The following is a 25,058-nucleotide window of genomic DNA, read 5'->3' on the forward strand; positions in this document are numbered from 1 at the left end:
TGCCATCTAACAAGTAACATGCTGACAGAGAAGGGGGATACCACAGAGTTCAGGAGTGAGACAGACAAAGAGTGGACTAAACTGCAAAAGTCCTCCACCTAGCAGAACGTTACGAATTTTCACCACTGGACTGAGAGGTACACTTTCCTCAGTTCCTACCTCACCAGCCAGTCTTCCTGCATCAGGGTATACCTTAAAACATGGATCTTCCACCACGCTACATAATTTGCATAAAGGGAGAAACTGATATCTCTCCGTTTTAAATTGCCGTCTTCACCTGTCTCAGTGGACACAGGTATGTCTGTCTGAATCCAAGAATCTCAATGGACACAGGTCTCTGTGTGTGCACGCACACACATGCATGTATAGAGAGTACAGGATATCTAAGTACATTTTTTGAACATTATATGTGGAAAGACACCCGTGGGAAGTATCTAAGGATCTTGGAATAGCTGAGCCCAAATATACCAGAAAAATCAAACTCTGTCCACTACCTTGAAGTTCAGACATTGGAAACCAGCTGCGGTTCGCCGCTCCAGGCCAATGGGGGCTGCAGAAAGTGGTGCAGGCCGAGGGATGTGCTGACTGCCGCTTCCCGCAGCCCCCATTGGCCTGGAGCGGCGAGCCGCGGCCAGTGGGAGCCGCGATTGGCCGAACCTGCTGACGCGGCAGGTAAACAATCCGGCCCGGCCCGCCAGGGTGCTTACCCTGGCGAGCAGCGTGCCAAAGGTTGCCGATCCTGGGCTCCATAATTATGTAAGATGTTAGTATTACCAAGAAGGTAGATAGTCCTCTGGACCCTTTCTTTTAATACCACTTCAACAAAAGTTGTCATTTTTCATTTAAAAAAATATAGAAAACTGAGCCCATAGTGTGCAGTAGTTTGCCTTGTAAAACTTCAAAGGACCCTCTCAATCCTTCTCATGGGAACTCTATCCAGATAGGACATCATAGCTGATCACAAGAACTGCCATATCAGATCAAGTCTGTGGTCTGTCTAGTCTATAATCCTGGCTTTTACGGTGACCAGTACCAGCTTCAGAGGAAGATGCAAGAAATTCTATAGTGGACAATGATGTAATTTTCCCACAGGAGAAATTCCTTCCCAACCTCATCAGTTAGTATGAAGGTTTATATCCCTAATTTATTTTTAATCCTATTTAATATAACTCTGAGTGTTCTCATTATCTATATAAATGTCTAATCCTCCTTGGAAACGCACTAAGCTTTCGGCTTCAATAACATCATGTGGCATGAGTATGCACTGTGTATCAAGATTTTTAATGTACTGCTTTTCAATTTAGTTGAATGTCCTCTTGTTCTTGTAGTGGGAGAACGAGTGACGCTATTTACCTTCTCTATTCCATTCTTCATTCAAAGTCTCTCCATGCCTCTAATAATTTTCCATCATCCACCACTGAAGCCCCATATTTCTGCTGTATATATTTTTGGATGGGGTGACCATGACTGAAAACCATCTTCCAGGTGAGCGTGAGCCATTGGTTTATACATAAACAGCCCACTCAAACTTTAACAGAGGGCACTGGACATAGGCCCATTTCCCTTCTTTTCCAACATCTTTAACCAAGTAACAAATCATTCTAAACCACTAAGCTCTATTAAGGACTAGTAACTCAAACTGGGATAAAGTGAAATCTAATTCCTCTCACTCTCAATCCAGAAGAACCTGATGCCCAAATTGATGAGGTTATGAGAAGGTTGGCATTTATTCAACCAATTGCTTTTCCCTCTGGATCCACTCATAAGTTCACCTTCCTGCTCCCCCCACTTTGTGTATCAGTATCAAGAGTTGATTTCTAGAGAAATGACCTTAAAATACTTTCCTTAAAAGCACTTGCCCCTTGTCCTCCTTCCCCTCCTGCAGGGGAGACCAACAGATTGCAAGGAATAATCAATAATGGTCCTGGCCCTTCCCCACTGCCCTTCACGAACCAAGAGGAACAAAGGTCCAAATCACATGTTGTAGCATAGTGCTGCTCCCAGACCCCATAACCTCATCAACAATAGCTGAAATTCAAGCAGAGAAGTTCAGTGTTGGGCCCTCACGACATTGCTACTGTCCAAGCACAATAGCAGTATTGATGGAGAGCTCTGCCGCCTTCAGCTGTGGCAGAGATACTCTTAGAAGCAGTAAGAGCAACACTGGTTCATCAGTTTTAAGTCATTAATGGACTTAGAATGCTAAAGCTTTGAGATCTGCAGAAACAGAGTCAGGATAAGGAAATCTGTTACAACACATAGGAGAGAGAGCTTTAGCTGCTACAATTTTCAATAAGTTGTGCTAGAAATAGACAAAAAGTTGTATTTTTTACACTCTATATTTACCTAAAGCCAGAAAAAAAAATCCATCTTCCACATACAGGTCATGTAAATGTATCAATTAGAATAGTTACGGACATACATTTTTCCAAGTCTTGCCCATGCACCAACTTCTATCAATGCACAGCTCATCACCAAAAAGAAGGAAAATCTCTGCAAGTTCATTTAATGGCCCCACTGCTGTTTAACACAATAGACATGGGTAAAGAGGATAGGTAAAGACAGTCAAGAACCCCTTCTCTCCATCCCATCTCTTCCCACCTCCGAAAACAATCCAGGCCCTCCTCTTCTTCCAGGCCCTCCTCTTCTTCCAGCCCCGTCCTTTCTTCATCTTAAACACTAAAGAAGTGGATGTGGGAGGCTTATATCAGCTTCCAATTTGCATTCCTAATCTAAATTTTCCATTGAAGTTGAGCTACAAAAAATATGCCCTTTTTATGCTTAAGTTTTCTACCTGCTGTCAATAAAATGTATTTACTAAGCTATTGCTTGATTTTATAAAACTAGTGTCTCAAACTAATTCTGATATTGCTCATCCTGGCCTACAGCAATATCTTAATATAGTAAAAGGGAGTAGGTTAAATGCACTCACAGCTCCACGCTGGTTAAAGTTCATAACAGCTGCTCTATTCATGGAACATGCCATCTGAGAAACATGCCATAAATAAAATGATCACATGGAGCCCCCTTACACAACCAGTGTACATCTTTCTACCCAGGAATTTAGACTTCACACCCCACCATGTCAGTCAAAAGCATATTACAGGCTATTCTTTCCAGATGATACAGGCAATATTTTAGTAAGCAGTACATCCACTTAGTGTTCAGTTCTCTCTAAAGGTAACTTTCTATTTTGCATTACCAAAAAAAATGTCTCTAGGATAATAAAGGTTGAGTGCTGTATTTTAAAAACCCTAACTAATGACCTGTGGAAAGGGGGAATCAATCTATATAGTTGCAGACTAGGATCCCGACCTTGCCAACACTTATGCACATGCTTTATTTTACACGTGAATGTAGGCCCACATGTACAGTTAGGCACATCTGTGAGTGTAGGACTGGGGCCCTAGTCAGCACCTTAATGAGACGACCCATGTGTATAGTTAGGCATAAGTTTATGCAGAATCTAAGTTTGTAGTTATATATACAAAGTTGATTTTGCTTCTACTGCTCCGATTTCACTAAATCCTCCTAGTTTAAATCAATCCTCTTCAGATTTCACCACTGTTAAACGAAGCCTCCTAAAATGTGTCATTCATAGACCTCTGCCAGGGAGGAGTTGTTTTTTTTAAAAGGGAAGTGTGGGTGTAATTGACAAGAATGCTGGATAAGTATTTGGAAAATGGGGAGATTTTTCAGTTATGAAAAGGTTACCAGGTTTTGCCACTGCGTATCTTAAATTAATAAAATGGGCTTGGCTCAGAAATGTACAATTTGGTCTATTGTTTTTCTAATTCAAGATTGGTTCCTTTGACTATTTGTCAAGTCTGTTAGTCTTGGAGTTTGGAATTATTTTTATTAAGCTTTAGTAACACCCTCAATTTTAGACATTCCACACAAAGGTCAGATGAAGAGCTAAGCTTTCATTCTTTAAAAAATACCTAGCTCCTAGCCCTTTGCCTTGCCTAAAACCCTTCATAGATTGGTAACACTCCCTACTGGCTGGCTAAATGCTCCCCGCACTTTCTACCCACTGGGGGAAGCAGCATTTTTGATTCCCCCATCTCACAGCAGCCAAAGCCCTTCATTCTTTTCTGCTCTTGGTATCAGGATCTTTGCCTTCCTTACACCCTCTGCTGAAACAGCAGCAAAATCTTCCTCCTTTCACAACCTCCATCAGACACCTGCCATAGGCTTCAGTAACTCTGCCGGCAGTGCCATTAAGCTTTCAGTGCCTTCCCCTTCACCATCCCTCCCAAATGAGAGGGAGTCCCCAGGAAGGTAGGAAGGAGTGTTTGTGCTGCATTCAGCATCTGAAGGTGACTCCAGGAAACACCCCTCCCTTCCTCCCTCCCACCCCAGCCCTTATACCACTTGTAGAGTAGGACTGGAAAGCAGATGATCTTACCTCCACTCTCATGAGTCTGAGGCACTAAGCCTTCTCTTCCTAAGCAGCAGCTGTCTCATGTCCACATCAAAGGCTGCATCTTCAGTCAAAGAACCACCATGTCAGTGAACCAGGTTACAACATAAGAGCACCTCCTACCATGGTTAAAACACAGTCCAATCATGCAATGTGGACAGAATAGTCTTTTACTCATTTCCTCAAACTATGGGCATGACCAAACTGAGACCTGGAGTGGTCAATCTTGTAGCCAGGTCTTCTCACACTACTGTTCTTGCAGTGCATTGGGCCAAAGACAGAAGGGAGCTAATACTGCTGTGTTTCCCTCCAACAAAAGTTACTTCTTCTCCTCCCCCCCCCCCCCCCCCCGTGAAAGGCATGTAGCGATAGAGTCTTCTGTCTCTCACATGAGGAAGGTAAGTAGTGGCAAACTCTTCAACTCTCCCCTGCACAGGGGTTGAGCAACAGCATATTCACCTGAGTGGGGCATGCAATTGCATCTTTCCCCATGGCTATAGCACTCCTGACCTCAGAGAAATTTTAAAAGAGGGAGTCATGCTCAGGGCCGGCTCTAGCATTTTTGCTGCCCCAAGCAGCAAAAAAAAAAGAAAAGAAAAGAAAGGAAAAGCCGCGATCGCGATCGGCGGCAGCTCTACTGCCACTTCATTCTACGGCGGCAGGTCCTTCGCTCCGAGAGGGAGTGACAGCCCCACCACCGAATTGCCGCCGAACAGCCGGACGTGCCGCCCCCCTCTTCATTGGCCGCCCCAGGCACCTGCTTGCTACGCTGGTGCCTGGAGCTGGCCCTGGTCATGCTTCAGGAAGCAGCGAATCATGAGACCATGACAAGCCTCCCTACTGATCACACAAAATTAGGCTGCTTTAGAAGGGGAGCACACTGGAGGCTTCTGGTCAATCCTGCCCATTCATATATACATGTAAGTAAAATTATCGAGTTACAAAAAGATTCATAACAGTGTCAAAAGGAATCACCATGACTAATGATTTAAGGTTACAAAAGAGACTTCCACGCAAGGCATCCTGGGGTGAAAGCATCACTAATATTATTTATTTGTATTTCTTAGTGCCTAGGAGCCTTACTCATGGACCAGGACCCCACTGTGCTAGGTGCTGTACAAACACAGAATAAAAACAATCCCTGTCCCAAAGAGCTTACAATCCAAGTATAAAACAAGAGACAATAGCTGGATGCAGACAGGGGAGTACAAGTAAACCATGAGACAGTACTATTCAGCATGATAGGCCGTGATTTTATCAGGATTGTCTTCCCACTTTCAGAGCTCCTAGTGTTGTTGGGCAGTGTAAGTCATGCAGAGGTTTCTTCTGTGGTTCTTACAATGTATCACATGGAGCCTTAAAACCAAGTTCTGACAAGAGTTTAACATCTGATAAGCACCATGCCCTGGAGCTCCTGGGCCATACCATGATTTCTGTAAGGCTTTTGACACAGTCCCACATGACATTCTCATAACCAAACTAAAGAAGCGTGGTCTGTATAAATTATTATACAGTGGGTGCGCATCTGCTTGAAAGACTGTACTCAAGGAATAGTTAGGAATGGTTCACTGTCAAACTGGGAAAGCATATCTATGGGGTCCTGCAGGGGTCAGTCGTGGGTCTGGTACTATTGGCTTGGATAATGGAGTGGAGAGTACAGTTATAAAATCTGTGGATGACACCAACCTGGGTGAGACTGCAAGCACTTTGGAGAACAGGATTAGAATTCAAAACAATTGAATTGAACAAATTAGAAAGTGGATCTGAAACCAACAAGATGAAATCCAGTATGTGCAAAGTACTACAATTAGGAAGGAAACAATCAAATGCATAACTATGAAATGGGGAATAACCAGCTAAATGGTAGTTCTGCTGAAAAGGATTTGGGGGTCATAGTGGATCACAAATAGAATATGAGTCAACCATGTGAGGTAGCTGAGAAAAAGGCTCTGGGGTGTATTAATACAAAGGTCATACGTCAGACTTGGAAGGTAATTGCCCCACTCTACTCAGCACTGGTGAGGCTTCAGCTGTCTCCAATTCTGGGCACCACCCTTCAGCAAACATGTGGACAAACTGGAGAGTCCAGAGGAGAGCAACAAGATTTAGAAAATCTCACCTATGAGGAAAAGTAAAAACAACAACTGGGCATGTTTAGTCTTGTGAAAAGATGACTAAGGGGGGAACCAGTCACCTTACCACAAACTTCAAATATGTTAAGGGCTGTTATAAAGAAGATAGTGATCAATTGTTCTCCACATCCACTGAAGGCAGAACAAGAAGTAAAAAGCTTGATCTACAGGAAGGGAGATTTTGGTTGGATATTAGGAAAACTTTCTAACTATAAGGGTAGTTAAGCTCTTCCAAAGGAGGTTGTGGAATCCCCATGATGGGAGGCTTAAAGAACAGATTGGACAAACTCCTGTCAGTGGTGCTCTAGGTTACTTGGCCCTGTCTCAACACAGGGGGTTAGACTCAATGACCTCTTGAAGTCCCTTGAAGTCCTACATTTCTCATCAGGTGTCAACTGACATAGCTCCACTGATTTCAATGGCGATAGGCCAATTTACACCAGGTTGAGGATGTGACCCTATTAATTTTAGCAAAGCCTGAAATATGTCTGTGTGTGTCGGTGGGGGCATATGTCAATTATTGTAACCGGCAGAGTTCATTAGAAAACTTAAGAGCTCCTATATGATTGTGCTCACAAACAATACAAATGTGTGACTCATAAGAACCACATTTGCAGCTTCATTAAATTTATAAGCTCTGCCAGCAGAATTTAGGTATGCACAATACTAAGCAAAGCCTCCCTATATTTTCGTTATGACCAAAAGATTATTTTTTACCAAACAACAGAAGTGCTTAAATTAGGATAGTTAAGATTAGTTAAGATTATAGGACCTCATTTTCAAAAAAACCTGGCACCTAACAGCTCCTATTTAGACATCTAATTAAGTGGCCATATTTTCAAGAGCCTCAGCACCTAACAACTCCCCTGGAGAGCAGCGAGAGCTGCCAGACGCTGAGCCATTTTAAAAATCTAACCTGTAATTTACAGAATCTAGTTAATGTTTATAAAGTACTTTGAAGACGGAAAGCACTACACTTGTTAAGTATTGCATCATTTACCTTAGCTCTGTTACTTTTAGATTTAATTCAATATTCTCAGACTGACGGTATCACTACTTAAAAAACCCTTGAGTTGTGTGCAAAAAGCAAAGTTCAAAACATTTGCAGCCATAATCCTGGAACATCAATGTTACAGCTGAACAAAACCAGACTATGAAAGCTCTCCTTTACAGACTTTCTGTGATTATACAGCACTACCTTGTATCTAGGTTCCATAACATCTTTTTATATATGGCTGAGCAATCGAACAGGAAATGTAATGATCCATCTCTATGGAACATTCTCCAAAACAAATGCAGCTTACGTAAAACCTGGCACATCGTTTTTAAACGATCACAAATATGTCCTGTCCAATGAGATCCAATAATCTAGTAAGAATAAAGTCAACAGGAAAATTAGTAATGAGACATCCTGTATGTTCTTATTAGTCAAGCTATTATGAATTGATGCAGGAAATTTGATTTATCATTTCAACACCAAGCGCTACAAACTTACGTATGTCCCTTTGTTATAGGTCTTTATTACCATGAAAGTAACTACTTTTTTCACATAGTCAATATTGACAATTAACTGGTAAACGTTAAAGACATCTTACAAACGTACAATCTAAATTGTACATGTTTAAAAGTTGCTTGCTAGCTACTTTGTCTACATTGTTAAGCTCAGAACAACAGTACTCTCCCTCACATCTACCCCAAACTATCACGCAACATTAAATAGTAAATGTTTGCACCCCTCAGCTCATACAGGAACCAAATGATGTAGTGAATGATTTGCTGAAATTTAATGTAGTATTACCCAACAGAGGGGAAAAAATATAACCACTTGTCACGGAGTGGGGGGGAAGGACAAGGCCCTACACCCCCGGCTTCCTGCGATTCACCACGACTCTCAGCCAGCCAGTAAAACAGAAGGTTTATTTAGACGACAGGACCACAGTCCAAGACAGGTCTTGCAGGTACTGACAACAGGACCCCCTCAGTTAGGTCCATCTGGGGGGGAGGCCAGAGGGAGGCCAGAACCCCGTTGGGAGACCAGAGCCCCATCGGGGCTCCTCTCCATTTCCCCAGCCAGCTTCCAACTCAAACCCTCTCCAGCCCTCTTACTCAGCCTTCCCCCAGCTCCTCCCCCAGCCTTTGTCCAGTGGCAGAGGTGTCACCTGGCCCCCAACCCCTTTCCTGGGTTCTCATGTTACATGCTCAGGTAACTTCCCTCAAGGAAAGTCTCCCATCCCCCATGCAGACAGTCCCAGCAAAACTCCTCTGCAACCTTCCCAGGTGAATACTCCTAACTCAGTATTCAAAGAACACATCAGGAACATTCGCACTTCCTCACACCACTTCTCTCTCATTCATGGTTCAAGCACCATTCTTCACAAGCCACTACAAGTAGTGATTTCTTTACTGTAAAATATATGTATTCTGGACAACAAGATTTCTCTCTTCTTGCTCCATCTTAAAATAACCAAACTATCTTGGCTCTTCAAAGTAAAGGTCATAAGAACTAAACCTAATCTCCTTTAATATCTGTACCCTGATTCCATGAAAACAAACACAGCTTCATACTATTTCAGAATTTCTGAACATTTCACAATTGCTTCCAGCTCGGTTTAGCAGAAACCTGGAAAATTCTTAGCTACTGTACATAGAAAGATAATTTTGATTAATAAATTGGAAAGATTTTTTTAAATGTTTTATTAAAACGAATAAACAAGGAGTATTAGAGATAGTTGAAAGACATAGCCGCACTTCCATTTTACAGACTAGTGTGTACCAGTTTTCCAAACAGTATTTTTTATAATTTTAAACAAATACTAAAAATGGAAGTATTTACTCAAGGATTCAACATCTTATTTCTCAGTCTGTAAGCCAGTTCTTTTCATTGATGACACTGTGAAACTTCTGAAATCCAGTCATGAACCATCAGGACCTTTTCCAATTTCCATTATTGTGAGATATGTATTGTACAGAAAAGGAATATTCAGAACTCTCTGCTTGTGTGAAGTTGAGTCATCTTCCGGAAGGGTATTAAAAAGAACCATCCACGGACCCAGTGGATACAGTATTTGGATTCATTTACTGTATTGTACACAGTATGTTGGACACTTAACTATTGCCTGCCCATGTAACATTACTACCAACTAAAGGATTGTCATTTTGGTTGTTTCCACTACATTTAATTTTGCGAGACCACATTTCTCAATCCCTTCCCACACAGGGACCAATGCATCTCTTTGTCCCTTTTCCCCAACTAGGAAAGAAAGCAACTTCTCTACTAGCCTGTCCACACTGATGCTGGAACTAGGGACTTTGCAAGAGCCATCTTTAAAGGGACACATTGAAACTAGTCAATTTCACAAAAAGCAAAAATCATTTTGGTTAACTCTGCTCTGCCCATGCTCCCTGGCAACCCTTCTCCCCCCCCCCCCAAAAAAAAAACAAGAAAAAAACCCTCCCAACAACAACGTTTTTGATTATTTAAAACTTGCATCTCCTGTTATGTGGAAAAACCCAAAACAGGAGAAATTGACAGACTTCATGGGAAATAAGAGTGTACAAAGTGGAAAAAAATATTTTCCTCTGATTTATTTCAGTTAAGGTAATGGACATTTTACTAGTAATACTAATAGGTACAATATTTTAGATGAGATTTAAGTTTCTAGTAAGATTATATTTTAAAAGTTATACCAAGACTGCCATATTTCCATCAACTGTATTATAAAGCCATGGTAATCAACTAGCAGCTGTTCCCAAACTTTATTGGTTCATATACTACCTTCTTAAAAATTGTTGTGAAGTGAGCTGATAGAACATCAAATTCACATACCACCAATGGTATACACACATCTGTTTGGGAATGCCCGAACTAGTGGATAGCCTGATCTTACTAACACAGATTCAGTGTGAAGGCAGACGAGGTTTATGCACAGCCAATCACACTACACACTGACTTAGCCAAAGACTTATAAAGTGCAGATAGCTTTGACCACCATTTTACAAACACAAGAACTGTAAATAATGGGTCAGATTGATATCCTGCCTCATAGTATCAGATACTGCAAAGGAAGGCGCAAGAATCCCCGAATTGGAAAATTATGGAATGAACTGTCCATTAAAGAAACTTTAATTCCTGTGATCATCCCTAGATTTGTTTTAGAGAGAGACAGCGTTTCCTACCCCTCCAGTCTTCTGATACAGGGACTGATTTTAATGAGATTGCACATTTTCGTTAATAGCTAAGCACTTCATTCTTAAATTCCTTCAGAACTATTGAGTATATATCATCCAGTACTAGTAACTTGTTGCTATTTTTCCAGTATCTCCTCTTTTGACATGTCAGTCTCTGACAGTATCTCAACTTTAATGCCTAAAAATCATAGGTCTGGGGTAAGTCTGTGATGAAGCCTCATGCAAATAATCATTAGTTTTCCACAATATCCATTTCCTCTTAATTGCTCCCTTTGCTCTTTGGTAGCTCATGAACATAATTCTCAAAGGCTTCTTGCTTCTAGAAGCTCTTGCTTATTAAATAATTTCTTATTTGTTTGTATCTCTTTGGATCCTTGCCCTTCAAGCTTCCTCTTAGTCCTCCTAATTTCCATTTATATTTTACTCGCATTTGTTCTTTTCTATTGGTGTCACACGGACTAAGGGTAAATCTACACAAGAAACCCTGCAGCTGTGCCGCTGTAGCATAGACATTTACTATAGCAATGGAAGGGGTTAGATCATTTACTATAGCAATGGAGAGGCGATAGATCAGGGGTGGGTAAACTATTGCCCACGGCCGTTTTAAGCCTGCCCTCAAGCTCCCGCTGCGGAGTGGGGTCTGGGGCTTGCTGGCGCTGCAGCCAGGGAGCAGGGTCGGGGCCACTCCACGCGGCTCCCAGAAGCAGCCGCATAGCCCCGCTCCGGCACTCCAGCTGGGAAGCAGGGTCGGGGACCGCTCCACGTGGGTCCCAGAAGCAGTGACATGGCCCCACTCTGGCTCCTATGAACTCCAATGGCCCCCTCCAGTGCTCCAATGGGAGCTGCACAGGTGGTGCCTGTGGATGGGGCAGCGTGCGGAAGCTGCCTGGCCGCGCCTCCGCGTAGGAGCCGGAGAAAGGACATGCTGCTGCTTCCTGGAGCTGTCTGTGATAAGCACCACCCGGAGCCTTCACCCCTGAGCCTCTCCCCACACCCCAACCCTCTGCCCCAGCCCTGATCCCCCTCCTGCCCTCTGAACCCCTTGATCCCAGCCCAGAGCACCCTCCTGCACCCCAAACCTCTCATCCCCAGCCCCACGCCAGAGCCCGCACCCCCAGCTGGAGCGTGTACCCCTTCCTGCACCCCAACCCCCTGCCCTGATCCCCCTCTGGCCCTCCAAACCCCTCGGTCCCAGCCCAGAGCACTGCCCTACACCCCAAACTCCTCATCCCCAGCCCCACTCCAGAGCCCGCTTCCCCAACCACACCCCTCACCCCCCAACCCGTTTTGTCAGCATTCACAGCCCGCCCTACAATTTCTATTCCCAGATGTGGCCCTCAGGCCAAAAAGTGTGCCCACCCCTGCGATAGATCAAAAGAATTCTTCTCCCTACTGGCTTACACAGGGCATGAAGTGTTTCACAGCCCTGAGCCATGTACTTGGGCTGACCTTTGTTCCGCAGACCTGCCCTAAAGTGAATCGTCTCCATCCTCAGGGTAAAAGGTTTAGTTTCCCTAATCCTGCCGGCATGCATTGTTTGAACTCCATTCTTCACGTTACAGAAAGCAAAGCTCTAGAGGGGTCTGCGTTTGGGGCGCCCCGTGGGAGTGTGTCTCGGCTCTCGGGCACGCACTGAGTCCTGCGGCGAGCTGCGTTCGCTGGGGCTCGCGGGTCTGAACAGGAAAACGCGCCCTCGGGTTGCTCGGCTGTAAGGGCGTCTTCAAAGCCCCGCTCCGGGGCCAGCCCGGCCCCGCCGCCCCCGGGGCACGTTGTCTTGGCCGGGGAGCTGGCGCATAACCCAGCTAGTGCATTGGGGCCTTGTCCCTGGGGGGGCCCCGCACCCCCCCACCCCCAACAGCGGGTCTCCTTCGCTCCCCCCCCCGCCTCCTGCTCTCGCCACGGGCGGGGGCCTGGCGCCGGGGGATCTGAGGGGGGGTTGTGGCGCCAGGCGGGGCCCCGCCGCCCCGTGAGGGCCGGGCTGGGGCAGCCCATCGCTCCCCCGAGCCTAGCGGGCACCGGCTGAGGAGCGGCGGTAACCTCCGCCCAGGGAGCCGGACTCCAACCCGGCCGCGGGACGCGCTGGCTCGGGGCATTCCTCGGCCCAGGGCCGGACACACACCGGGGGGGAGGGGCTGGGCCGGGCCGCGCGCGCGGCAGCTCCTACTTACCGCCCAGCCGGCGCCTTCCAGCCTCGCGCTCGGCGCAGGGACAGCAGCCGCCCGCAGCGCGCGCAACCCGGATACGGAAGCGCGGACGGACGTGAGAACACGGGCCCAGCGTCACTGCTGGGGGCCACCGGCGGGGCCCAGTGGCCGAGGAGTGCGCGCGCCGGCTAGCGATGCCGCGGCCGCCGCGCGGGCCTGGGGAGGCCACCCCCCCCGCGGGGACGTTTCCTTTTCGCCCTTCCCGGACTGACCCCTCTCGCCCCCCGTACCGAGCTCCCAGCCCCGCTGCCCGGCGTCCCAGCACGACACTCCCGGCCGCCGCGGGGAAGGTGTGGATCCGCCAGGGCCTGGAGCTCTTTCCTCACTCGTCCACCACGATCGTGGAGATCTGCTCTGGTCACCGGGGGCAAGTACGCGTCCCTCACTTCAGTGTGTCTCGGGAGCCGCCTGTAAACGCCAGGCTCGTGTTCCCCCCCCCGCCCACTGTAGCCAAGATCATTTCTCAGAAAAGCTCTTCAGTCAACCTCAGTTCAATATGTATTTTACTATTAAATGCCATTAAACACATTAAAATACAATACAAAAAAAAACAGCATTTCACATACCCAAGAGCACTTTAAGGGGAAATTAAGGCTGAAAATCAGGGGCAACTTCCCAACTTGAGATCTACTATTGATTAATCTTCCAAAGGAAGATTCACCACTTGAAATTTACAAGTAGAAACTTTAGTATAAATACAATCCTTCACTAGCAGGACAGATATAAATAACCTAATAGGTTTCTTCAATCTCTAATTTCTCTGATATCCAACATGTTTACAAGTTTAACTTCCCCTCCCACTGAATATTATTTTACAGATGTATTAGGCTGCATTTTTCCTGTCAGAATCAGCATTTACTTCCTCTCTTGCTCCATATGTATTATTTCTCCATCTGCACAGCTCTACTGTGGCATTTTAAAGGATACAAGTCAGATTTTCTGTCCTAATCTGATCCTAAGAGACTCACCAGTTTGCACTGGCTGATAATTGCCCCTGGGACTGGGGGAGGACATAAGAATGGCCATACTGGATCAGACCAATGGTCCATCTTCCAACAGTAGCCAATCCCAGGTGCTTCAGAGGGAATGAAAAGAACAGGCAATCAAGTGCTCCAGCTAGCCAGGGAGAGACCTCACTTAGTTGGCTGGTTTATTGGAGTCCTCTCTAATTTTAATAATCTTTGCTACAGCATTACAATATACAGTCCTTTAGCAAACAAGACTTATGTACTACCCTCCTGATCTTAGCTTTCATTAAAGCTTCAGCATGGAAGGTACAGTACTATAATTATTCTCTCTGTACAGATGAAAATTTCATTTTTTTCCTCCAATAAGGCCAATGATATACATTTCTGGCTCTCAAGAGCTATTCACTTCAGCTGTGAATTTACAGCAGCACAATTACATGTATTGTAAATGTTCTGTGGTCCCTGACAGCAGAAACCAATGATGTTCAAATGAGACATAAAACTTGGCAACGTTCAGGCACATAGGCACTGCATGACTTTTCCATGTGTTCCCCTAAGAAACCATCCTCAGAGGAGACAGACAGTAGAAACTTACCCAATAACTCCAATGTCCTCTATTGCCATGTTGCAAAAATACCTCTGTTCAGCAAAGGAGCTGATCACCAAAGTATTGGCAACAGTGGAAACCACTGGAACATTTTGAACATCTCTTTAGTATGGACTACAGCCATCTTCCCTCAAGTGTTTCTTTGAGCAAGACTGGAATGTATTAGGTGCTTTCATTTTTAAAGAATCAATAGATGTTCAGTAAGTACCTAAACAGCCCCAAAGAAACGTTTCCAAGAAATATATAGGAGAGGTTTTTTTAAAAAACATACGCCATTAAAGTTCCTTTGAAAATGACTCCATACCAACTCTCCTGTCATTATCAGCACTGTAAAAATTGCTTGAGTTCCCACAATTTGAGACTTCATTCCATTGAGAGCTGTACGCTGTCAGTCTGTTTCGGTGGCGGCTGCTGGTCATACTTCCTTGCTGGAAAAGAGTTAAAACATAATTAAATTATGTAATCCCTTATACTCCATAAAGGCATGGTGATCACTGGGAAGGTGGGTTTAATAGGAAGAGTAGCTCTGGTATGAGACCAGTCTTGGTCTGTAATTTAAATAAATGTTTCATTGAAGAAAAACCACTGATTTCACAAAATGTACAATTCATTAAATTTAGAGGCAGTAACTACTCAACAAAAATCAGATGTTATGTTCTACTTAAACTGACAGGATGTAATAACCCTTAATGCCACCATTTGTTATTTTTTAATTGAAGACAACAGTAAAGGATGCAAATATATATACACAACACTGCTGGGAAGGTTGTGTGGGCATGAATGAATCTATTACAACTTGTAAAAGATTCTAATTAGTTAGAATATCGTCCCACTCTCTCTGGCTAAAAAGCTCTAGAGACTACTAAGAAAAAAAGGATTAGCCAAGTTTATTACCCAGTGGAAACTACCTGGGTAATAAACTTGATTTAAATTTAAAAAAATTTAAATTAAATTTATGGAGATATCCTATCTCCTAGAACTGGAAGGGACCTTGAAAGGTCATCAAGTCCAGCCTCCTGCCTTCACTAGCAGGACCAAGTACTTAATGCATTAGGCAGCTTCTAATATGCCAATTGTGACCATGAAGCTAAGTACCTCAGCCTGAGATAAACTATTTATAAAGACAGCTCATAACTTCAGAAGGGGTGGGAGAGTTGGGCACTCAATCCAGCTCACATGTTCTGGAAACCCAGAGGGTAGACTTAAGACATCCTAATGAAAGACAGGGGAGATGGAAAGGAGAGTGGTCATCCTAGATGGGAAGGGAAACATCTGGGATATATCCTGAAATCTTTCAGTCAGAAATGTGGACAGAAAGGGGAGAGGATCTCCCTAAATTTTTCTAAACAATTACCTCTATATCTTCAAAGGCAATGAAAGTACTAGCAAAACTCATAGTGGTAAGAAACTGTATCTATTCCACTCCGCTGAGGTATCCAGTTGCCAGTGAGCAGAAGTCGCATTATTTGGCAGTGATTTGAAAGCAGAAGTTAGCATCAGCTGTACACAGCAGAATGAAGGCTGCTTCTGAACTACTCCAATAGGTGAGTGCAGATCCGCAATGGCTCAATACCTTTAGTCACATTTCTCCCCTAAGACTTCTCCCCAAATGGATACGCCTTTCAGGGACCGCCTCCTGTGATGACATTGCTCAGACTTACTGCCATTGACCCACTGAGACAGTCCTGGCAAAACCTATGCTGCTAATTTATATATACTTAGAAGTTGTAAGGAAACAATGCAAAGTTATGGCTCCCCCAGCAACTCTAGCTATACTCTTGCATACATATGGTATATTTTATTATTACAGATGGTATTTAAAAATATAAATTAATGCATAAGCGCTATATGGCCATTGTGGGCCTGGTGAGAAGAACCTAAAAGAAACTTACTTTCTTCTAACAATCCTTTTCAGAAGGTATAAACTGTAATAGATGCACACATTTGGGTTTTGTGCTTCCAGTCTAAAACCAGCTGAAAACTCCCGTACCTGAAGAGTTTTGAAGGATGCTAGCTCCCAGTGTAGTGGGCTCCCTGACGCTTCTAGCTGCCATGGAAGTTTGGAGTATCAACATATCAAACATATCTCCAACTCTGCAGGGAAAGCAGCTGGAAGGTGACAAGGATCTATTACAACTTGTACCTTATGAAAAGAATTCCACCCACCCCACCTATAGCAACAGTTGTAAAATAATCCCCCTCTTGGAGGCTACAAAGTTCAAAGAGGTCTCCACAGAAAGAGAAAAATAGCACCCCAAGGATCAATGAACAAAAAAGTTAAAACTGCCAATTGCAGTTTTCCAGCACCAATTTGGAGTACATAAACCACTCCTAGAACCATCTTCATAAATATCCCACATCTGCTGTGGAAATAGCCCATCATTCTCCAGCTAAGCGGGGGAAGGAAGGGGAGCAGTATCAACCCTGCAGTATGTAAGTAAAGGTATACCACCACCAGAAAGTGCTGAAGAGTTTTCTAGAAACCAAAAACTTCTAAAAGGTAAGTACTCAGAGGAGCATAGGAACCCATTAACCAGAGAACATGACAGATACTGACCCACCCACTCAGTTTAGGAGCCATCTGTCAGTGAGTGAGTTCTCCACAAAGATCAGTTAAGCCAGTCTGCAATCTTGTTGTTCCTTGCCAAGAAAGTAACTCATCACGTAGGCCCATCAATGGCCATTAGCCAAGATGATCAGGCTTGCAAACACATACTCTGGGTGTCCTAAGCCTCTAACTGCCAGAAGCTGGGAGTGAATAACAAGGGATGGATCACGCGATAACTGCCCTGGTCTGTTCATTTCCTCTGAAGCATCTGGTATTGGCCACAGGATACTGGGCTAGATGGGCCATTGGTCTCACCTAGTATGGCCATTCTTGTATTCTTAGTTTGTGGGACACTAAAAATTCCCACACCAGAAGGACAGTAGGGTATGGGAGATGTGATCCTGTCCTTCCATGCTCATTCATAGATTAGATGGTGGCCTGATTTTAGAATTGAAACCACCTTTTAGACACCAGGACTCAAAAACACTAGATTTTTCTTGGTCATCTACCCTTCCACAACTGTGTATGGTTATTGTTCATTGGGGTACGGGGATGCCATCAGGGAGCTTGTTGAGATTCTGAGGGTATGCCTGAGATGGGCCTTGGAGCTCTGCTCTGCCACACTGCCTCCTATGCCAAGGCGGGGGTGGCTGGTGCAGCTCTGACAGCTACATGCCAATGAAGAGTTGCCCAACACCAGATACAGTTGGTATTGTGATAAAGAATTGGGAACTGTTGGTACACATAAATAACACACATACAATAATAAAACTTCCATGGAAGCAAAGTTAGGCCAATGCTGAGAGCCTATGAAAATCCCACCTTGAGCTCTTTGCAGTTATAAATACTTCTGCTGCACGTTAGTATTTGGAGGTCAGACTAGATGATCATAATGGTCCCTTCTGGCCTTAAGAGCTATTTCTAGTTGCCATATTAGATTAATTGTTGACAACTAAAATACCCCATACAGTAGGGGCCTGATTCTGCAATGTGCTGCACATGGTGAATTTGCATAGAGCCCTATTGAAGTTACCATATTTCAGGATCAAAGCCTTACATGAGAGTTGCACGTGTGAGGACAGAACTAGGCCCTTAGATTTTCCATAATTGTTAGTTTCCGACAACGTAGAACCTTGCACAAAATAGCTCAGGGCGCCCTCAGTGTAAAATTTTGTTCTACTTGTGATACAAAGAGCTACAGTGTCCAAATATTTGCTCTATTTTAAAACATGCATCTTTCTTTGACTGTTCAGGAATCTGAACATCGCAGAGGTGAGAGCACAATCTTACCGAGAGAATACATCTCTAATTGTTGTCGTAAGCGGATTTTTTTCATACTGTCGTAAAAGTTTGGCTCTGACGGTGCCTCTGCTGTAGGAGGCACTGTGAATATTCGCATGATCTTCCTTTTATTCCTAAAATATAGAAAGGAATATTAAATAACCTGCAACACAACATTTCCAAGTATTTAAAAAAGAGTATCTTCCCAGGTCTTTATTTACAAGCTAAGTATTAAAAAACTACCTTGAGCACAACAAATTTCATGTGGTGGGAATGGGGCCGAGGGGCTCATAGTGTGGGATGGGGCTCAGGACTGGGGCAGAGGGTTGGGATGCAGGGGGAGGGGACTCAGGGCTGGAGCAGAGGGTTGGGGTGCAGGTTCTAGGATGAGGCCAGGGATGAGGGGTTTGGGGTGCAAACTGCCCTGGGGCTGCAGTGGGGAGAGAGTACTCCCTCCCAGCCCTCTCTTGCCGCAGCAGCTCAGGACCAGGTGAGGGGCTCCTCTCCGCAGCAGCTCTGGCGGGCCTGGGCCGGGGTTCTTCTCCCCCGCAGCTCTGGGGGGCCTGGGCTGGGGGAGGGGCACCTCTCCCCACCTGCCTGTGTGGCCCTTGAGAGCCTGCTACGCAGCCACGCAGTTTACAGCGCACGTAGGTTCAGAAGGGCTAGTGGGAGGGTGGGGGGACAGACTGGGGCACAGGAGCTAGAGAGGTGACAGCATCGAGCTGGGGGCTGCAAGGGAGGGGGAAGGGCTGCAGGGACATATGGGGAAAGGGGCAGATATGCATGACTGAATGGGAGAGGCTAGGGGTCAGCCAGGGTCTACATGGTGGATGCTCCCCAACAATCCTTCCCCCTCTTAAAAAAAAACCTATTCCATGCTTCTCCCACCCACACCCAACAACCCTCCAGGTTTACTCCCTGGCTCCTTTCCTCTCCCCGAGCTGCTCCATTACCCCGGCTCCCCACAGACTTTGCCCTGCTTGAGGGGGGCAGGAAATAGATTTCCCTATTGCAGACTCAATGAATTATTACTGACAGTGCCGCATTAATATGCCTAGGCAGGACTCGCTTTGCCAAGCAATGTCCTGACTCTGTTGCTGTCTGTCGTGTGGCACAACACACTCGCAGGCCGTATTCTGACAGCCATGGACCCAACTCGTTAAATCTGGGGGCGTGACTACGGGGGGTTGTTTGACAAATAAATCAGGCACAATTGTAAATGTTGTTTTGGCCCAGGCCGCCCCGAGGAGGACCAGATGTGCGGGGGTTGGCCCAGGCCGCCCCGAGGAGGACCAGGTGCCCGGGGGCTGGCCCAGGCCGCCCCGAGGAGGACCAGGTGCCCGGGGGCGGAGCGGCCCAGCTCGGCAGGCCAGGCGCGGCTCCGCGCGGGGCCCCTCACCGGCGGGCGTAGACCAGCAGCGCCAGGCTGGCCAGCACCACCAGCAGGTAGACGTTGGTGGCCTCGTTCCAGGCCTCGTGCACCGAGTAGTCGAGGGCGTCGCTGTCGCTCATGACGCCGGGCCCCGCCGCGCCCTCGCCCCCGCCCGCCGCGGCCATAAAGCGCCGGGGCGGAAAGCTGTCCGGGGACGCACCACACGGCACGCCGGACGTGAGGTCACACGGTTCTGAGGTCACTTCCGGGGGCGGGGAAGGTGGGGTCCACGGCGGCCCCGCCCAGGCCCGTGAGCCCCGCCTAGGCCGGGCTGGGGGGCGGGCAGACCCGCTCCGGCCGCCGGGGAGCTCGCGGTTGGCGCTGGGGAGCAGCCCTGGGCTCGCTCAGCCGCGGAACGGGCTCCCCGGGCCCAGCTCCTGCGGGGGGGGGTTCGGCGCCTGACTTTCCCGGACCCCCGTCAGACCGCGCTAGGCCTGGGCAGGGGCGTCCCTAGGAGAGGTTGTGAAGAGCCGGTTCTGCCAGAGCAACCCCTGCTAGGGGCGGGCTGGGACGGTATAGCTCGTCCTGCCTCAGCATGGGGGCTGCATTCGACGGTTTCTTGTGGTCCTTCCTGCCTAACATTTTTATGATTATCACAGGCCTCCAGGACCTGGGGCCTTAAACTCCAAAAATTGTGAGTCAGCAGGAATGTCGCTCCTGAAGAGTATCACACATAGCAGACTTTGCTGTATCAGAATAAAAATTACAAACCCAATCATAATAAAAAAACATACATTTTGGCCTTTGCCGCATGGGACTGAATAGCTCCACCACATAGCACGGGAAACAAGAGTTAAAGAACCCCAGGCAGTGAGGCATAATTATATTTCATTGAAACATAATAGCATGCAGTTAGGATGTTGTGTAACCACGGAGGGGATTTACCACTTAGCAAACATTTAATTAACATTGGTTCACATGGAATTTAAACCTTCTTAACTTCAGTGCTCTGGTGTAAAATACACGTTGTGTAATGCTGTTAGCTTATGTTATTGATCGCTGCAATTTTTGTGTCCTTTTTACAGCATTTTGAAACCTAAATTTTATTAAGTGTTTTTTAAATAGTGTTTTAAATACTATCTAAACAGTAAATTATAGCCTCACAAGGAAAAAAATAGAAGATAGGTCTGGTCAAACAAACCCGATTTCATTCTTTCATGAGATTACAAGTTTGGTTGACATAGATAAAGGTAAATGCATAGATGTAAACTACTTAAACTTCTGTAAGGCATTTGACTTAGTACTGCATGGCATTCTCATTAAAAATTAGAACTATACAACAACAATAAAGCACATGTTAAATGGTTTAAGAACTAACTGACAGATCTCAAAGTAGTCAATGGAGAATCACCATTGAATGGGTGTGTTTCTAGAATGGTTCCATTGGTATTGGTTCTAGGACTGACTATGCAACACTTGTATCAATTATTTGGAAGTAAATATAAAATCACTGCTAATAATATTTGCAGAATGACACAGATTGGTGGAATGGTAACATATGATGAGGATATTTTAGTACAACCAAATACAAGGTCATACTTACAAAATGGAGGAATAAACTCTGGAAAACAGTAATTCTACAAAAATTAGGGGTCATACTGGACAAGCAACAACATGAGCTCCCAGTGCAATGCTGTGGCAAAAACAGCTAATGTGATACATGGACATATAAATGGGGAGTCGGGAGGAGCTTTTACTTATGTATATAGCATGGGTGAGCCAGATATTGAAATACGTCCAGTTCTGGTGTGCACATTTTAAAAAAGCTGTTGAAAAATTGGAGAGAGCACAGAAAAGAGCCCCACAAATGATTTGAGAGCTAGAGAACAGACCTTACAGTAAGAGACTTAAAGAACCAAATCAGTTTAGCTCATTCAAAAGATTGACAGATGATTTAATTACAGTGTATAAATATCTTCACAGGGAGAAAATACCAGGTACAAAGGGGCTCTTTAATCTAGTAGAGAAAGGCAGAACAAGAAACAATGGCTGGAAGCTGAAGCAAGACAAATTCACATTAGAAATAAAGCAGAAAGTGTTAATGGTGAGATGTGATTAACCATTGGAAGTAGCAGATTCTCCATATCTTCAAGTCAAGACTTGATGCCTTTCTGAAATATATGGTTTAGCTAAATACAAGCTCTTGAGCGCAATACAGGAGTAACTATGTGAAATGCAGCCCAGATTCATGGCAGAGCAAGACAGCCAGAGAGCTCTCCACCCATCCATTTGGAAGAAGCCTGCCTGACCAGAAAGGCTCTAGCATTCCTGGAAAGTCAGCCAACCTGTGCTGTATCAGACCAAGCAGGTTCTGGAGCCATACGGCCTCTGCCAAGAACAGGCAAGAGTACACGGCTCAGATTTACTAGTACGAGTATCCCAGCTCATCTCAGTTGCCTGAGTAAAACACTAAGAGAGAAAGCTACCTAAATTCCAACACTTAAATGCTTTCACTCTCTAAGGCCTTGGCTACACTGGCGCTGTACAGCGCTGCAACTTGCTGCACTCAGGGGTGTGAAAACGCACCCCCCCCGAGCGCAGCGGGTGCAGCATTGTAAAGCGCCAGTGTAATCAGAGCCTGCAGCGCTGCACGCTCGCTCGCAGCGCTGGAAGCTACTCCCCTCGGAGAGGTGCGAGAGAACGCAACTACACCCGTGCTTCACAGCGCTGTCGCGGCAGCGCTGTGAATTCCCGAGTGTAGCCAAGGCCTCAGTTAGAACTGGAAGTGAATTAGAAAACAGGGAGCACTGGGGTAATATGGTCCTGGCATAAAGCACAACTAAGCCATTGTCTGAGCCTGCTCCATTAAACTCAATGGAAGCCTTGCTGTTGACTTCAGTGGGCACAAGATCAGGCTATCAGTGGGCTGCTGCATTTTGCACCAAGAAGGATACGTGGCAGTAATCCAGCCTGGAGCTGACAAAGACTTGGGTGATTATGGCACGATCTCTATCCAGGACCGCATTTTGGAAAACACTTAAGCATGCACTTAAATTCATCTTAAGTAAGCACATGTTTACTTTTCAGTGAAAAGTTAAGACTCCCTCTGCCTCCCCTGCCTGTTTCAAAAGCTTTCTACTGAATCAGTAGGCTCTGAACCTGAGACAAGTTAAAACTACCACATCTCAGAATAAAAATTACAACGCTTGCTATTATACAAAAGAAATAGAGACTGGTATCCGCTTCATGGGAAGAGTGATATTCCCCACATAGCATGGGGAACAAGAGCTAAAGAACACCAGTTAGACATAATTACATTTCATTAAAGCGAAATAGCATCCAGTTAGACTGCTGTGTAAAGTCCTAAGGGGAGTTTATCATCTAGCCAACTTTATTTAGAACACTTAATTAAACACCGGTTCACAGGAAATTTAAACAGTTTCTCACTGAATTGCAGTGATCTAGGGGGTCTTGTTTTCTTTTTACCAACTTGTTGAAATCTCCTGCTAACTGGCTTAATATAGCCTGCCAAGACAAGATTCTTGTGATCTGTAAAGGGAGATAAAAGGAATAAAAAGAACAGTTTTTGCTCCCTCGATTTTGTTGTTGTCATTTGTGTTTCACTAATTCCTATAGGCCCTCATTGAGATCGGGGCTCCATTGTGCTAGGTATTGACAAACACATGGTAAGAGACAGTCCCTGTCACAAAGAGTTTTAGGTGCCTGTCCCATTGATTTCCTCTGAGGATCTGGGCTTTACAGGCTAAATAGACAAGACAAAGGCAGGAGGTGAAACAAGCATAGAGAGGTGAAGTGACTGACACAACGTTAGACAGGTCTGTGGCGGAGCTGGAAATATTACTCAGGTCTCAACTCCCAGTCCTGTACCCTAGCCACTGGTCTACACTGCTTCTCAGTGTACTGTTTTTTGGTTTGAATTAATTACATGTAACACTGATTATCTTTAAGGGCCTGTTTCTACACCCCTCCTGCAGCCAAAAAAGCAGGATTCTATCTCCCCCTTCTCTCTCCCTCACACACACACAGTTTTGTGATTAGTAGCATTATATGTTGCTTTTGGTGGCAGGAAAGGGGCATCTAAAATCAGTGGTTTGCTTAACTCTTGTCTACACAGCAAAGAAAAACCCACGGCTGGCCCGTCTCAGCCAACTTGAGCTCGCAGGGCTTGGGCTGAGGGGCTGTTGTATTGCTGTGTAAACTTCCGGGCTCAGGCTGGAGCCAGAGCTCTGGGACCCTAGACATGTGGGTTTTTCTTTATGGTGTAGACCTATCCTCAGAAAGCCGTCTTCCCAGACCTGCAGCATGTGGCACAACTCTCCTTCAGTGAGACAACATGGAACCTGCCAAATGGGAGCTGTTTCCCCCCACAGGGCTCTCCCCACAGGGGTTTTGGAGGGGTAAGCCCTGACTCTGGGGCCTGCTGCAGCCTCTTTATAGCAGCTCGACTGCTATGAAGAGACTACAAAACCAACTTAGCTGGCCCAGGGAATTCCTTCAGTATAGATTCAAGAGAAGAAGGAACTATTGTGATTACAGTGGATGAGAAGCTGGATATTGTCGGACTGATGAATAAAATTGTTTTTAATTGTTTACTTTATTAATGTAACTTCATATGTAAAGTTTTATGAATGAAACAATATTCATACCCCAATAACTGGCTAATTAACCGTTAAGATGCTTGTTAAGAGCCATAGCTGTTCAGTCAGCTGCCTTTGTAAGTTTCACTATCAATCCAATTCCTGCTTAAATCACTGAGACTTGCACTGTTTCAGTATTGTAACTTCTGTTCACCATTTATTACACTTGCCTACAGTGGAACTTCTGTTCACTGTTTGCCATCCATTATACTTGTCTATATTGTAACTTCTGTTCACTGTTTGCCATGTTGTAATTCAAACCCCATTTTAAAACGCTTACTCCATTTTGTAAGGGCTTGCTGCAACCTTCATTTTTGCAAACCCTGCTGTAATCTTATTAGTTTAGTTTAGATGTGTAAATGAGGTATGTATGGATGATGGAATCAACCTCCAGCCCCAGCCTGTCCTGATTAAATAGAGTTCAAACACCAAGGGCTGAAAATGCAAACAAGAGCCCTAACAAAGTAAGAAAAATCCACCCTAAAAAGAAAAGGTACAATAGAAGGAAGGTCAAAGCCTGGTCCCAGGCTAAAAGTCATGTCTGCAATTGACGGGTGATCAATCACCAAACCTGAAGGCAGCGTGACACAGCAAGACCTATAGACTCTGGATTCAAACTAAAGCCTACAAAAAGGATGGGTGAGATGGAAAACTTTGGAGGAGGGTAACATTCTGCT

General features: G+C 45.3%; 2 protein-coding genes across 9 annotated transcripts in view; both read right to left on the minus strand.

Annotated features, from left to right (window-relative positions):
* SLC20A2 (solute carrier family 20 member 2) overlaps window positions 1–13,302 on the minus strand; it is a 64,916-nt gene extending 51,614 nt beyond the window's left edge. For 2 of the 8 annotated variants that reach the window (XM_065595887.1, XM_065595882.1), the window contains exon 1: window positions 13,178–13,302. The gene's annotated coding sequence lies outside the window, so the exon portion shown is untranslated. Of the gene's footprint in view, window positions 1–4,408; window positions 4,488–12,192; window positions 12,330–12,911; window positions 13,079–13,177 lie in introns of those variants that run through there. The other 6 variants (XM_065595881.1, XM_005283949.5, XM_065595884.1 and 3 more) reach the window with 6 other exon arrangements.
* Window positions 13,303–13,433: 131 nt separating this feature from the next.
* SMIM19 (small integral membrane protein 19) lies at window positions 13,434–19,981 on the minus strand. Its single transcript, XM_005283953.5, has 3 exons — window positions 19,751–19,981; window positions 18,361–18,485; window positions 13,434–14,950 (listed from the first exon to the last, which is right to left on the minus strand). Exons 1-3 carry the CDS (start codon window positions 19,906–19,908, stop codon window positions 14,886–14,888), a joined length of 348 nt encoding a protein of 115 aa, XP_005284010.2. The 5' UTR covers window positions 19,909–19,981; the 3' UTR covers window positions 13,434–14,885.
* Between the last annotated feature and the right edge of the window lie 5,077 nt (window positions 19,982–25,058).

This window comes from Chrysemys picta, chromosome 5 (assembly GCF_011386835.1).
Source record: "Chrysemys picta bellii isolate R12L10 chromosome 5, ASM1138683v2, whole genome shotgun sequence".
NCBI classification, from domain to species: domain Eukaryota; kingdom Metazoa; phylum Chordata; order Testudines; family Emydidae; genus Chrysemys; species Chrysemys picta.